Raw genomic sequence first — 15,454 nt, 5'->3', positions numbered from 1 at the left:
TTGCATGCACGGCAATTTAGTGGGATGTAAATAGTCGTAAAAACCAAATTGCACTCGAAAATGAGAAAGTCATTATGCGTCTTAATTTTAAATCATGTTATAAAATTTATTTTTTGATTAAATGAACCCAAATTTTTACCTAACATAGAGAACATGTTTTTCAATCGTTAGCAGTGAATAACTCAATTTTGTTTATGTTGGTTCATACGACCTAATCAAAACAAACTCTAGATTTCATTTGTTGAAAGTGAAAAGTTACTAAATGTAACATACGTAAAAAAGGACATTTTCAAGACTTTTTACATTGAAAATTATAAAAAAAGTAAATAAATTTGTTATATAATTATTAGTTATAAAAATCCCTTTTAGGATAATAAAAGAACTCAGATCTAAACAGTATTTTTTAAGCATGTATACGTTTGTTTATTTTTAAAAGGAAAAATTGAAAGTAATCGATAAGTTTAAATTCAGCTTAAAAACTAGTTTATTCACTTCTACGGTAAGTTCATAAGAAATTATAAGAGCTTCTTTGATTGAAATTAGACTGGATAAACCTTATGATAACAATTAATTATTAGTATTCGATAGATTTCGATATTCTGTCAATATAATAATGTTTTTTTATAATTGTCGGATTGCCATTTGAAAAAAAAAGTTGGAAAAATCCCAGATGTTACTCGTTAACTACTAAAAATATCTTTACAACACGCATTATAAGATTTAGTGCTTAATTCATTTTAGCTCATCATGAATACACCAGTACTGGAGGACCCTATTCAGTATAACATTAAAACCGAACCGGAAGAAGTAGCCATAGAGCTGTTGATCCCAGAAGTTGTGCAGGATGAACCTCATGAACATAACGAGTTTCAGCTTGCAGTTGGTAGTGAAACAACCGGAGCATCCAGCTCCAAAAGGAAGTATGGTTGTGAGATTTGTAGTAAATCTTTTTTCACAAAAGATCGATTGTTGACCCACAAAATGAAGAACCACGGATCCAGCGAGGAGATTCGGAAATACTTGCATCCCACCTTTACGGAGGCGGCCGAGCTTTATCCAGATCAAGTGTGGACGTACAAGTGTGATAAGTGCTGTTTGTTTTTCCGCTATAAACCTCAATTCATCACGCACAATCGTAAGCATTCTGGAGACATAGATGTTAAGTCTAACGAGGACAATCCGAATGAAGACAGCTCGAAAGAGAAATGGTCTGCTTCTGAGAATTCATTCGTTTGCGTGCAATGTAAGAAAACTTTCACCTCCAAAGATCGCCTCTTGATACACAAGATGAGAAACCACGAAAATAACGAAGAAGTTCGAAGGTATTTGCAACCTGCCTTTGCTGAAGCCGATTGCACATTTGCTTGGCCTTACAAATGCGTTGAATGTCAGATCTACTTTCGCTACAAGACACTTTTTATAACACACAATCGTATCCACTCGGGAAAAATGATAGCCTACGACATGAATAATTTGAATTTGCCTGAAGGAGCAACAAAAATCGATCCCAAAACTATTGACGTAGCTCAAACGAAGCTTAATTTAATATGCGATGTCTGCAAAAAAACATTCACCTCCAAAGACCGATTGCTGATTCATAAGATGAAGAATCATGGAGAAAGTGAGGAGTTCAGAAAGTACCTTCAGCCCACTTTCAGTGAGGCTGCTGAACTGTATCCCGACATGGATTGGTCTTACAAGTGCGATGCTTGTGGAATTTTCTTCCGATACAAAACTCTGTTGGACTCACACGACAGAACTCACAAGAAGAAGAGAACCTATGTTGAACAACAACATGCCTACAACCAAGTGCCGGCTGCTAAGAGTTATAAAAAAACAGTTTACACTTGTGATCTTTGTCAGAAAACATTTAATGCCAAATGTATTTTACTGATGCACAAAAACAAGGTGCACAACATTCAAATAGACTTTCAAAACCAGGACGGCAAAGAAACGTTTTTACCGTATCGTTGCGAAACATGCAATTTAAATTTCAAATATAAAAACTTCTTCGAAGAACACAATCGTAGTTTGCATGCCATAATACCAGATAGACGAAACTTCAAAAGTGAATTGGAAGGGCACGTAGCTATTAGTGATAAAAGTGAAGAACAAATCAACCCATTATGCTTCGAACAGATAATGGTGAAAGACGAACCTAGGGAATAAATGATGAAACGTTTAAAGCCCCATTTACCTTAATATGAATTAAACAAAATATAACGTTGCTTTTAGTTAGAAAGAAATCCCTCACATTAGTATTACGGATGAACAATTATTGTATACCGTTTGGTTTAAAGTCATTTGGCATAAAAATCGTTAGGCATTATGGTCATTTGGCATTATGGGTATAAACCTAGAAACATGGAGCTTTAATAGGACTTCGAATAAACCTAGAAAATCGTTAAAGAGAAAAATAAACTATTTTTTTTAATTGCAATATTGTATGTTGTTTCATGTGGTTTCATGTCCTTTTTTTAATGCTAAATGACTATGCAAACGTTGCAAACGTGACGTGTCTTGCGAAAGCTAAGGTCAGTCGTAATAGGAATAGGAACTCATTGCAGAGTAAGCCCCAATGACTCCTCTAGACATCGGTCTCCCTAATTTGCGCAAAACACAAAAAGATCAAATTTTAAGTCATACGTAAAGTACAACATAATCAGTTTACTTACTTTTCTTCTTCTTCTAGTCATCGTATGAACCGACCGATCCACCAGAGCTGCGTTCTGTATAGGAGGGAACCAATCCGAGCGTGCTTGAAGTCAACGAGAGGAACGATAGGGTCCCCTACCAATGAGGTACACTTTTACTAAGGTGGCGCAAAGGAACGCACACTATTGCACGTCGAAAGGGAAAAAAGAAAAATAAACATAAACAAGTCCTGCGTCGCGACGCGTCTTTGTCAGGGAACTTCATTTATCCTAGGCAAAATGCGTCGCGAAAATTGTCGGTAGTGACGTCACTGCTGTCATGGTAACTATGTTTACGAAGAAAAAACTTTACTTCTACTTTTGCAACGTTTCTTTCTCATCACCTCTCTTTCCACCACATTGGTCCCCTACGGCACTTTCGAATACAGGGCACTGGTCTCGGACCGGAATGTATAAACCTGTCGAGAAAAATCGTGAAAGTGTCTTGTTTTTTTCTCGAATACACTGAAGTAAATTCAACATTTAATATCTCACTTTTTCATTGGTTGTACTGCTGAACGAGGGGTACTTTAAACGCGATTAATTCAGACTACAAAGCATAAACGACTTTCAGCAAATTTCAAAATCAGCCATGTTGGTTGCTTCGTATTTTAAAAATCTTGGCTTGAAAGTTTTTGTCAAGAAAACTGATGATTTAATGATTAAGGATTTCTCGAAAAAAAAAACGGTATCATTCATTATTATTTCCAAGGTTTAATATTTAAAAACAGCATTACCGGTTATTACAACAGAATAGATTCCATCCTGCCTCACGTCACTGAAATCTTGTAAATAGTAAAGTAAATATTTTTACTGCTGCTATAAGGAATACAATTACGTTTATGAAACTTAGTGGTGACGATCAACGTTTGGCGAATTTAATTTTTCTAAGTTGTAAATTACTTTACTTATATTTTCCATTTCGAAAGGTGGGAGACTGTGTGAAAAAAAAACACATTTGGAGATCGATACTTTACAAGCTGACCAGCACTTTTTCAGAATTGGAATGAAAAAATATGACAATATAAGAAGGTATTGCATTGATTGGGAGTTGGTTATAAACAACAGAACAGTAGAAGGTATCGCTAAAAAAGTAAAAATAATGAACAAAAAATGTTGAAGGTAAAGGAAGGTGTAACAAAAAAATGTGGGATATGTGGTGTTATGAAAACGAGTGGTTATTTGATCTCCTGCGAGACAACCGATGCGGTGATCGTTTCTTGATTTTAAAACTCGTGCCGCAAGGAACGTACGCAATTCATGAGCCGTGCTATCTGATTCCGAGTACTACGTTCTTGATCCATCAGCTGGGCACGCACTTCCTGCTTCTCGTGGTATCGTTCTTCGAGGATTTGCTTGCGTCGCTGAAGCTTGTCGTGTAGAGCCTTCTGGTGAGCATTACGCCGCAATAGACGCTTACGAAGCACTTGATCTGCATGGCGGTTGAGTAAGTGTTTTTCGCGAAATTTTGATTGCAGGGTGCAGAACGAATTATGCAGTGCATTGAGGAGGGAAAAAGGAAATGAGAAAATATAAATAATGTGTGGTTATAACTTAAGCTCAGAAACTACATAAAAACAGAAAACAATAGAAAAGAACAGTTGGAAAATCTACGACTACAAGCTACCTTACAGTGGTAATACTTTCTAAACACATCGAATAACAACTACGTAGAAGAGAGTTAGTATAGAAAACCAGCAACGACTACAATGAATAGGGTTTATTGTTGCTGGCCATCATGTGGTTGTTCTTGTTGATGATGTTGCTGGACGTGCAGACGCATCCTACTATTGCTATTACCCCTCTGAAGACTCTGCTGGGCCAAGGTGACCTGTTGTTTCTTCTGCAAGCAAACCGGGCAGATGTTGTCCCGCTGCCGAAGCAGCTGCGGGTTGAAGATGCTATTACTGTGACACCGTAGGTGGTAGATGTTGCAGCAATAAACACAAGCACTCAGACTGTCGGTAGATCCTAGATTTAAAAAAGTAGAATTTAAATTTATTACAACATATTGGTTCGGAAATTACCAAATACTCGATCAGTAGCATCAAATCTAAAAACACTCTTATTGAAAGCCTTGACCTCTTTTTTTAACAACATTTGTTGAGAACTTTCCGGTTTTAAATAACAACAGTCATTTTGAAGATTTTATACTTCGAGATCAACTTTACTGTATCGTTAACTCACCCGACTTGTTGCAAACGATGCAGATGTTGTTTTCCAAATCGGAGAGCATACTAGCCTTGGAACTGCTGTCAACAGTTCTGGATGCTGTCGACGATCCGCTAGTGGCTGGTGTAGCCGAGATCGATGTTACTGTCGAACCGGAGTTAGCCGAAGTACCCTGTCTGGAGGCGATCATATCGAAGTGTTTGCGCTTCTTTACCCCTCGCGTCGATGGTGGCGAATACAGAATGGGACGCTTGTTACGACGTCGGGCAATGTGAATGCTTTGCTGCTCACAGTAATCGATTTTGCCGTAGTGGAAATCTTTTCGTTCTGTGCTGTTGCAGCTGCGACGTTTGCGTTCGGTTTTCCGATTGGCCAGGGCTTTACTTTCGTCCAGGGTAAGCAGACCGAAAAATCTCAAGAATGTTGGCTGCTCGAGTTCTGCTATATCCGTTGGTTGGGGTTCGACGTATTCTTCGATAGGAAGATATGCTGGAGCAGAAGAATCATCGGAAGCTTTCGCTGAGAGCGGAGTGGATGCACGAGAATTCGGGGAAGAATCAGACGAGGCCCCACCGCTGGATCCCGTAAGCTTTTGTCCGCCAGGCAGTGGGTCACTCTTCGTCTTCGTCATGCCTTGACGTGGACGTAGCTTTTGCTCAATTTCGCGAGGCGGAAGAGTGGTATTGCTGTTTTTAGCTTTGTTTAAAGCTTGCAGTAAATTAAGCCGACTCTTATTCATGGCCACAGTCGGTGGCATCTCGACTGGTTCGAAGTCATCTTCCTGTTTGATTTGCTTTTGTGGTGAAATTTCCGGGTGTTTGGGAACCGGTCGCGGCAAAGACTCAACCTTAGGTAACATGCGTGCCAAGCGCTTAGGAGCATTTACCGTTTCCGGCGAAATTTTCTTCAATGTTTGATCATTGACCATGGCTTTAGCGTTCGAAAAGGTTATTCCACTGAAAGGTACATTTGTAGCTTTAGTCTCTGAAGCGGGTCCAACGCGCTCTTCCTTCGGTTTCAGTAATGAAATTTGGTGTTTGGGAACATTCATCGGATGCGACAGGGTCGGCGAAATCGACGAGCCAGTGCTACTCTGGGATTCGTCTTTTTCCTTCTTCGGCCTTGGTTCATCGAAGGAGGCAAGTCTGTAACATAAATATATTCAAATTAAAAAATATATGGTTTTAAAAAAAAATCAAACTCACTCGTATTTATGGACCAGTTGGGCTTCATTCAACCGCTCGGATACGTTTTTCGGCGAGTACTTGGTGGTGAACGACATTTCGTAATGCAACGAAAGCGCTCGCGTTACGTAGCCGTAGGCGGTTTCGCGATCCACTTCGATGCATTCGGAATCGGCGAGATGGCGGGTATAGGCCAGCACCAGGCCGTCAAGCTCCTGGGCCAGCGGTCGCTGCTCGTTGCCAATGTCTACCATTTCTGCCTCCAGCTCCATGAGATAGCGCTTGAGTTTGGATACCTTAGGAAAAAAGTTAGTTGATTTTTAAATGTATGTTGAACGTACATGAAATTTTAGTTAGCGTTTTAGCTAGCAATCAGATCAGTTGTGCAATAGTCTCGACAGAACCCTTGAAATTGGCCCTTCGGGATACCACAAGTAAGTTTCTAATGCATTCAAGAAATCCTTAGCTAAACCTTAAATAAACCTGCTGGAATCTCATGATAGACAGTTTTTATTTTTTTTAAATATTGACCTACATTTCGAATAAAAATTAAGTTTTTTTTTTAAGTGTGTAAGAAGCCAGTAGCCTTAATTATAGAATGCAGCTTACTTGCCAACTAACTGGTTTCATAAAAATAAAATTGTTTTCTTTTAAAATAAAAAATATTAATGTTCTTCAAAACTACACTTTAAATTTAAGTTAACTTCCGATTTTCAAATGATATATATGAATCAACAAAGGTTATAAAAATAAAAGGCCTTTAATAAACTAGTTGTACACGCTAGAAATTATTAAACCATTTACGATTCAAAAATAACCATTTTTGACCTTTTCCCAGGAAATGCCATTTTATGAGTTTTCCATGAGAACTCATAAAATGACTTTTCGGGGAGAAGTTGAAATATGGTTATTTTTTAACCGTAAGAAAGATACCATAGCAATTAGAAAATGAATAAAAAGAAAATATTTATTCCATTTCTTTTACGTTACACTTATAAATTATAGCTTATTATAATGTTTTGTTTGCACTAAAATTGTTTGCAATATAATGTTTTGTTTGGTTACTAAAAGCAGCTAAATCACCCGGTAGAGAAGTTCCAACGAGCGCTGCGGATGGCCAATGCCATAATTAATAATTTGCAATCCGTTAACGAGAGGGGGATCCATTCATCCACGCCCGGTGGGAGATGTTTTTCGAACATTCCGGCCCGTTCCAGATTCTGCCGGATGGTGAGAAAAACGATCCCTTTTGAACTTCTTTGAAACCATTTCTTTTTGTAGCGTTGGACCGGTGAATGAGTCCTCGTCCTTGTCAATTTTGTTGGTGGTTCAAACGGAATTGAACCGGCGTCATCCAATCGGTACCCTGAAATTTTTTTGTTTATGATGAAAATTGAAATAACCACTTGAATAATTCGAATCACTTGAATGATATTTAAATCACTTACCTTTCCCCATCATTAAATCGATGTTTCTACGATTCCTAGAACCGATTTATTGGAAAATAGGATACACTTCTGCGGAGAAAAAATTTGCTTTAAGGGCGTCCAGCTGCAATATAAATCGCTTTCAAAATGGCGATACAGAGAACAGCAAATTACTCAACCATTTTCTGGTTTATACTCGAAAACTACCAAAATGGTTAAAATCCTTCCAGGAAAAATTATTGAAAAATAACCATATTGGCGGTTCTTAAGTAAATATCAAAAAATGGTTATTTAAGAAACATAAATGGTTATAAAAATTCGAGCGTGTAAATAAAAAAAAATCAACAAAGGCAAGCAATGTTGCTTATCCGTTAACAAACGGAGATGGATTCTGCATGCACTACGTGTCTTTATTTTTCTTTGCCTTCTCAGCATAACAGAAAATTGTCTCGCGCTCTGTGTTTGCTGCAAGTAAATGCTACTCACTAACGACGGCAAGCAGAAGCCCGTATAGGACTAAATTGCATTGAACCTGTTTGCCTTTTCTGATGCACTAAAGGAAAGAACAGAACAAAAGTAGGCGACATCCTAATATGCTTTGTTTACCTAAATCAAATTTTAATAATGCATTTCTGCTAGTTACCTGGCTTTGGGTCAATCCGTTGGCCATCTTTGCTGCCAGAAGCTGAAAGTAAACGAAAAGAAAAAAAAAACAAAAATTAGTTGAGCTTCTCTGTATTGGATTAACCACCGGAAGTGGAACCCGAACCATGCTCCCCATTAGGCATAGATGTTTTTCATCACTTCCGTGTTTGGGTTGCGAAAACAGCAAAATGAAAAACAGATAAGATGAAAACGACAAAGACGACGTATGCTGGGGGATAAATGTTGTTTTTCTTATCTTTGAGCGAATGCGTTCTTTATTGAATGCTCAACATATAGGTATAGAGGTACTTTCGAGCGAATTAGGGAACCGACATTCGACCATGAACTCACTAGTCACAGGTTCATGTTGTTAAATTCTTGTCAGCAAAGCCACGAACGAAAGCAACGAAAATCATAATCAACTGTGTGTCAGGAGGACCAGACGAACAAGTAAAAATGGAACGGCACACACACGTAATGATCATCGTGCGTAAGCTCCGATTTATTATCACCTAGGGGAACATGCCCTATTATGCGCCACCTAAGCGAATCGCTAATTTTCTATGTATTCCACGTGCAAATTGTGTTAAAAATGGGTGTAATCGTTAAAGAGAAGTGTTTTCTACAAATGTCTATGATTTTTTATTACTCAAACTGCTATAGTTGCTTCAAAAACGAGATTTTTAAAAACCATATTCAAAGCAACAGAACAAAACTGTGTTGCAAATACGCGCCGCTGTGTATTCAATACGCGCCTAGCAGCCGAACACACCCGAAAGCAGTCGAAGACCGAAAACACACCAATACTTACAGACACTTTGACTGAAAAGAAAACCAAAATGGACTAATCAAAATTAAAAAAAAATGTAAAAGTAGATTTTTAAGGCTGAATTAACGCTAAAAATATGGTTTTAGACTTTTTGTTAATTTTCAATGAAAATTGGCCTTTTTGAAAAATTTATGCTATTTTCAGCCTACTACGATTGGCGCGTTATAACGAGCGCATGGGCCGTGATAGAACATACCCATAAAAAGCATACCTTAGCGAGTTCTGTATGATTTTTTAGCATAAAATCATAGTTTAGATTCTCCTCTATCGATGTGTCAGAAAATATTGTCTTATTCGTTTTTCTCTGCTTGGTGACACCTTATTGAAAGTGTTTTAAAATTTAGATCGAAATGAATAAAAACCTAAATTGTGAAATTATCACGACATAGGGGCATTTTAATGGAAAATTCATACTTGCCATGGCGTATCACAGCATTTAAAACAAATTGGTAATATTTTGCAGGCTTAAAATGTTTCAGAATCCTCAAAACAAGGGTGGCGCGTATTAGCCACACGGGGCGTTATATGAACTTTTCCCCTAAATGGAGTAATTTTAATCACGGCCTACCTGGTGGACTTTTAAAAAATGACGCAAAGATCGCTGACAGTACACGAGATCGTCCTTCAGCTCGTTCGGTATCTGGAACCGTAGCATTTTCTCCTTGAGATTTGCATTCACCATTATCGGTGTATTTCCCAGCCACAGGCACTTTTCAACACTCGTTTTTCAAAACCGATTATTGTATCCGTACTATTGATCACAATTATATTCTAAATGTCTGCTTTATCACACTAAAATCTATGCTGTATATTCACAGAAACGAAAAAATTGCTTCTGATTGGCGACGGTGCTTTCGATTGGGAGTTGCAGCATCGAGAATCGAACTGAAATAAATGCGAGCTCAGCCAACAGCAGCAGCGCTCCGGCATGAATAACGCAACCGAGAAGACATCTAGCGGAATTAGCTAGAAGTTCACTCGCTCAGAATCTCTTTACATGATGGAGACAGTAGAAGTACAAAGGCATTCACAAAATTTGAAAAAAGAGTCAACGGTTTACATTAAATTGTTTTTATTCAAATTAAACTTGTCTCCTAATAAATTTACGTCTTCATTCGCAAATTTTAGAATTTCTACACTTTCAATACAGGTCAAATTTCGCAAATAAATCAGTTACTTTCTCCACTGCACAACTTCGTTCTCTGCAATCTTTAGCCGAAGCTCGTTTGACAGTCGCGCCCAAACGACGCTGATGATGAAAATCCACCCGCCGAGACGCCGCCCGCAACCAAATAACGAGAGCCCCGCCTGATGATGATGATGACAATTATGGTTTTGCAAATTTTACGCTTGTATTCAACTACATTAGGCCACGCGGGCTTGCGTTCGATTTCCGGTTTCGCTTTATATGATAATTCATACCGACTTATTTTTCTGGGATGCACTGTTTATACATACGCATGGTTGAAAGCTCAGATTCCAAATTTAGAAAAAAGATTTCATTTATGGGGAATGTAGATGAAGAGTTCAGATTCCCAATTTAGCATCTCGATTAGGTTTTCAGCTTCAAGATTCGAGTTTCAGAGTTCAAATTGAGAATTCCGATTCGGAATGCAGATTAGAATTCAGATTCGTAATGCTCATTGAGATCTCAGATTCTGAATGATTGTTTTGGAAGTTTGATATTAAATTTTTAATATCACATGTTCAAAATCCTGATTTTGAGTTCAAAGTTTTAGAGTCAGAATTATATCAAATTTCATTGAAATATATTCACAGAATATCCGAACACAGAATAAAGTTAACACTCAACTGCATGAACTAAGAATCCGTAGAGAAAAAAAAATGTCAATGGAAATAACTTTATTGACATCTAACTAGGCAATTTATACCACGAAACAATTATTGAATTGTACAAATAGTGTTAGAAATGAGATATTTTTTTAAGCCTTGTAATGTTTAATGAATTTTCGATACATCAAAATTGTTCAATTTCTTTTACATTTTCTAAGAAAGCTAAAACATGTAAAAAAATAACTTCGAGGCGGGGTTTGTATGCAAGCAATTCTCTTTTGAAGAAATAAATGAGAATGCTAACTTACTTGAAATTTAAGCGCCAATTGTCCGAAGCTCAGGGCAGGTGGTCGATTTTTTTTCATTTTCCTGCTTGGTTCTGCCTTGCCACTCCCATGGGAGGGTTTTCTGTGTTGACTTCCACCGAATTGGTCTTTCCGCATCCGTTGAGCGGGCCACAGACTACACCATATTTGTACAAATGCGATGAAATTCTGTCGCTGTGAATACGATTTGCATCGTGTATGGCACTGCTTGAATGACCGCACAAACCGTTTGTGTTATCGGCGCCGTGTCGAATCCCTCGATCAGAAACGTCCGATCGTAACCACCAACACAATTGTACGATGGAAAACGTCATTAGACTTGTCAAGTGATAGGCGGAAAACGAGGGTGATTTTTCTAAAGCTGGCGTCTTAAATGATAGCGTGATTTTTGCGAGAGTTCCGAGTTGAATACTCATTGATTATATAATTAATTCGAAAAGTGTAAAGTTATAAAAAGGTTAGTAGATTATATAGATATTTGCGAATCGCCTCTAATAATAATAATATCTAAACAGAGGGCAGATTATCGAAGGTTTTCTTGTGAAGGTTAGGAGTTGCATTTGATTGCACTCGGTGCAGCAACAAACGGTGAGCAACCATGTGGAAAATAAAATGAACATAATGTTATCAAAGTTTATATCCATATAGGAACCGATTATATTTCAAACCGACGAGAATAGTACAGGGAAAAAGGATTTAAATGTACACTAAACGTAAGTTCTTTCTTATAATTCGCGATTTATTTGCTAACCCTAAACTACTATTGCAGGAGAATTTTAATCGTTCCTGAAATACACGATTAAAAATTCCGGAAAAAAGCATTTCATTAATCCGAAGTTGGCACTATCAACATTTTAAAATTCTCGTTTAGTCGGTGGAAATGCCTGGACCCGGTTCCAAGAAGTCATCACGTTCGGTGCAGAAAGATGTTGATGGCAATGATGATGCGTTTGTACCAGCAGTGGAAATCTTAACCTCACATGATGATGGGAAGCAGTCATCGGAAAACACAATTGTCGGGCTGATTGATGATCGTTCGGCCAAGGATCAGAAGAAGAAAACGGGTGCCAAGCCCAAGGGCAAGAAAGCACCCACTTTCAGCTGTGCTCTCTGCAAGTGGCCCGACAATAACGATATGGTTATGTGCGATTCGTGCAATCTATGGCACCACTTTATCTGCGTGGGTGAAACCCAGGGGGTTAGTAACCGGCCATGGATTTGCGAGAAATGTCTAGCAAAGGAAAAGATTCAACAAAAAGGTAATTCTAGCGTGGGTAGCATTATAGATGTTCCAGTCAGTATTGGTAAGAACCACGACCAGAGGGTTCTATTGAAAAGGTTAAAAGAAGAAGCCAAGTTGAAGGAGGAATTCGCGATGAAAAGGTTAGAACTACAAGAGAAGTTGGCTAGCGAATTTCTTCTGAAGAAATATGAACTGCTCGGCATAAACGGTGATGATAATGGTAGCATAGTAGGAAGCGAAATATCCGAATCGGGGAATAGTAGGCAGCGCATCAGGGACTGGATCGATGGCGTCGAACAATGCGTTGAACCAGGAAATCCTTCTTCAGAAAAATCTTTCGTTATGCAAAGCGGAAATCCAAGAAAACAAAACTCGCGAATGGGAACTGGTATCCCAAGTGTTTTGAATTCACTATCTTTGACGCCGTTTGTGAATGGGCAGATGGTGAGCAACAATCAATGTCGGCAGCCTGTTGGAAACGATACCAGCGGTCGGCATTTCCTTCCCGAGCAGAAATCTACGCCAAATAACCGAAGATTGGCTGGTGGGTGCGTACTTCCTGAGCAGCACAACGATTTGGAATCTTTCGTGTTGAACCGAAGCCAACTAGCGGCCCGGCAGGCGGTGTCCAGGGACTTACAGGAGTTCAGTGGTGACCCAGAAGACTGGCCGTTATTTTACGGCACCTTTATTTCATCGACCGCAATGTGCGGATTCTCAAATGAGGAGAATATGCTCCGTTTGAGAAAATGCTTAAAAGGAAGAGCGCTTCAAGCAGTGCGCTCTCGCCTGTTACATCCCTCGAATGTTGGCGGAGTATTGGCTACACTAAAAATGGTTTTCGGTCAGCCGGAGTCGATTGTACAAGCGATAACTTTCAAAATTAGAAGTCTTCCTCCCCCCGATATGGATCGGCTGGAAACATTAGTTGATTTTGCTCTATCGGTAGAGAATTTGCGCGCTACAATAGAGGCATGTGAGGTAGATGGTTTTATGCATAATGTATCCTTACGCAACGAACTTATTAATAAATTACCCACAATTCTAGCGATGCAATGGGCTAAATATGCCCGTGAATCGAAGTCTCAAACACTGTCTGATTTAAGCTCTTGGCTCTATTCTATGGCTGAAGATGCTAGTTGGGTTCTGAAATCTTCCCCACCAATTCGAAAAACTAGGAAGAATGATAAGCATGTGAATGTTCATGCTAGCTTAGAGTACCACAGTGCATTACCTTCAAGTTCTTCGTTCAATTCCCAACAGCATAGTTCTCAAATGGTTAAGCCGCTCAAGACCAAAGAATGCAGCGTATGTAAGGGTTCGTGCGCTTCCATTGCCAAGTGCCAGAGATTCAGCGGACTAGATTATGATTCTAAGTGGGCAGTTATCCGAGAACTGCACTTGTGCAAAAAATGTCTTCGACGTCACACCGGATATTGTAGGTCACAGTCAGTATGCGGCGTAAATGGGTGCGACTTAAAGCACCATCCATTGATGCATAAGTCGTTAACACCACCAGCAGCACCGGCGCCGGCTCCACAGAACTACGACGAAACAAACTGCAACATACACCGGAATCAATCGAACGAGGTTTTGTTCAGGGTTGTACCTGTCACGCTTCATGGAACAGGTACGGTCGTCCACACGTATGCACTTCTAGATGACGGTTCAGAGTTATCGCTAATAGATGAAGACTTGGCTGAGCAGTTGCAGCTGGAAGGTGCGCGAAAGGCACTTTGCCTGAAATGGACAGGAGATACCCGACGCTATGAGGAAAATTCCAGAGTTGTAAACCTTTGTATTTCTGGTGCAGGAGGTGCTTTACATGCTTTGAATGGAGTTCGTACAGTTCACGAGTTGAATTTGCCACATCAGTCTTTAGTTGTCGAGGAGCTAACAGTAAGGTATCCCTACCTGAAAGGGCTGCCAATTCAATCGTATCACGACGCCGTTCCGCGTATTCTCATTGGGTTAGATCATGCTCATTTGGGAAATACACTCAAGCTACGCGAAGGCAGTGTCAATCAACCGATCGCTGCAAAATCCAGGTTAGGGTGGCTAGTTTTCGGAAGTTGTGTGGAGCGCAGACCAGCTAGTGTTTATGCTAACGTTCACTACCTTCCGCAATGCGAATGCATAGATGATGCTGAACTTCATAAGGCGATGAAGAATTATTTTTCCTTGGACAGCATGGGAGTGGTGCAACGAGAAGCTATGCTTTCAACAGACGATCAGAGGGCACTTCATCTACTCCAAACGAAAACCCTTCGACTACCTGAAAAGTATGAAGTTTGTCTCTTGTGGAAGTACGAAAATGTTAGGCTACCAGACAGTAAGGTGATGGCACTTCGTAGATGGGAATGTTTAGAGAAACGTTTGTCAAAAGACCAATCGCTCGCTCGGATACTGAAGGAGAAAATAGAGGATTACTTAGAAAAGAACTATATTCGCAAGTTAACTAAATCTGAACTTGAATCCTGCTTCCCACGGGTTTGGTATCTTCCGATCTTCCCGGTGGTAAACCCGAACAAACCAAGCAAAGTCAGAATTGTTTGGGATGCTGCGGCGAAGGCCCATAATGTATCGTTGAATTCCGTATTATTAAAAGGTCCCGACCAGTTATGCTCGCTTCTATCAGTCCTACTGAAATTTCGCGAATTCCGGGTGGCATTCTCAGGTGACATCCGTGAGATGTATCACCAAGTGATGATCAACGAAACTGACCAGCAATGTCAGAGATTTTTTTGGAAGGATGATCCTTCAGCACCTGAGCCTAGTGTCTTCGTAATGCAGGTGATGACCTTTGGGGCTAGCTGTTCGCCGAGTTGTGCCCAATTTATAAAAAACACCCATGCCCGAAAATTTAGTGATCGGTTTCCAGAAGCAGTCGATGTAATTATAAACAAGCACTACGTAGATGATGCTTTAGTCAGCGTAGAGAATGAAGAAGATGCAATACGGGTAGCGAAAGAAGTTCATGAAATTCACCGATCAGGAGGGTTCGAAATTAGAAACTGGATTTCCAACTCCCAAAGATTTCTGAACGCCTTGTCTGGTCAAATGAACTCCGAGAAAAACTTGAATATTTGTTCAGAACTAGCCACCGAGAAAATATTGGGGATGTATTGGGACACCGCATCC

General features: G+C 39.5%; 2 protein-coding genes across 4 annotated transcripts; one reads left to right on the top strand and one right to left on the bottom strand.

Moving 5' to 3' along the window:
* Window positions 1–288: 288 nt before the first annotated feature.
* LOC129756299 (zinc finger protein 182-like) lies at window positions 289–2,348 on the top strand. Its single transcript, XM_055753145.1, has 3 exons — window positions 289–322; window positions 437–499; window positions 742–2,348. The coding sequence occupies exon 3, from the start codon at window positions 748–750 to the stop codon at window positions 2,167–2,169; it is 1,422 nt and encodes a 473-aa protein (XP_055609120.1). The 5' UTR covers window positions 289–322; window positions 437–499; window positions 742–747; the 3' UTR covers window positions 2,170–2,348.
* A 1,043-nt stretch (window positions 2,349–3,391) lies between these two features.
* On the bottom strand, window positions 3,392–9,849 carry LOC129739129 (uncharacterized). Of its 3 annotated transcripts, none has more exons than XM_055730523.1 (6): window positions 9,519–9,849; window positions 8,120–8,161; window positions 6,071–6,345; window positions 4,881–6,010; window positions 4,494–4,664; window positions 3,392–4,125 (listed from the first exon to the last, which is right to left on the bottom strand). In XM_055730523.1, the coding sequence occupies exons 1-6, from the start codon at window positions 9,630–9,632 to the stop codon at window positions 3,920–3,922; spliced, it is 1,938 nt and encodes a 645-aa protein (XP_055586498.1). In that variant the 5' UTR covers window positions 9,633–9,849; the 3' UTR covers window positions 3,392–3,919. The 3 variants fall into 3 exon arrangements, with proteins under 3 accessions (XP_055586498.1, XP_055586501.1, XP_055586500.1); XM_055730526.1 differs by lacking the exon at window positions 9,519–9,849 and adding an exon at window positions 8,473–8,570; XM_055730525.1 differs by lacking the exon at window positions 9,519–9,849 and adding an exon at window positions 8,246–8,414.
* Window positions 9,850–15,454: the final 5,605 nt, after the last annotated feature.

The sequence above is a fragment of the Uranotaenia lowii genome, chromosome 1 (genome assembly GCF_029784155.1).
Source record: "Uranotaenia lowii strain MFRU-FL chromosome 1, ASM2978415v1, whole genome shotgun sequence".
Classification (NCBI taxonomy): Eukaryota; Metazoa; Arthropoda; class Insecta; order Diptera; family Culicidae; genus Uranotaenia; species Uranotaenia lowii.
The sequence above is the reverse complement of the archived record's forward strand: the minus strand, read 5'-3'. Positions and strand labels throughout refer to the sequence as shown.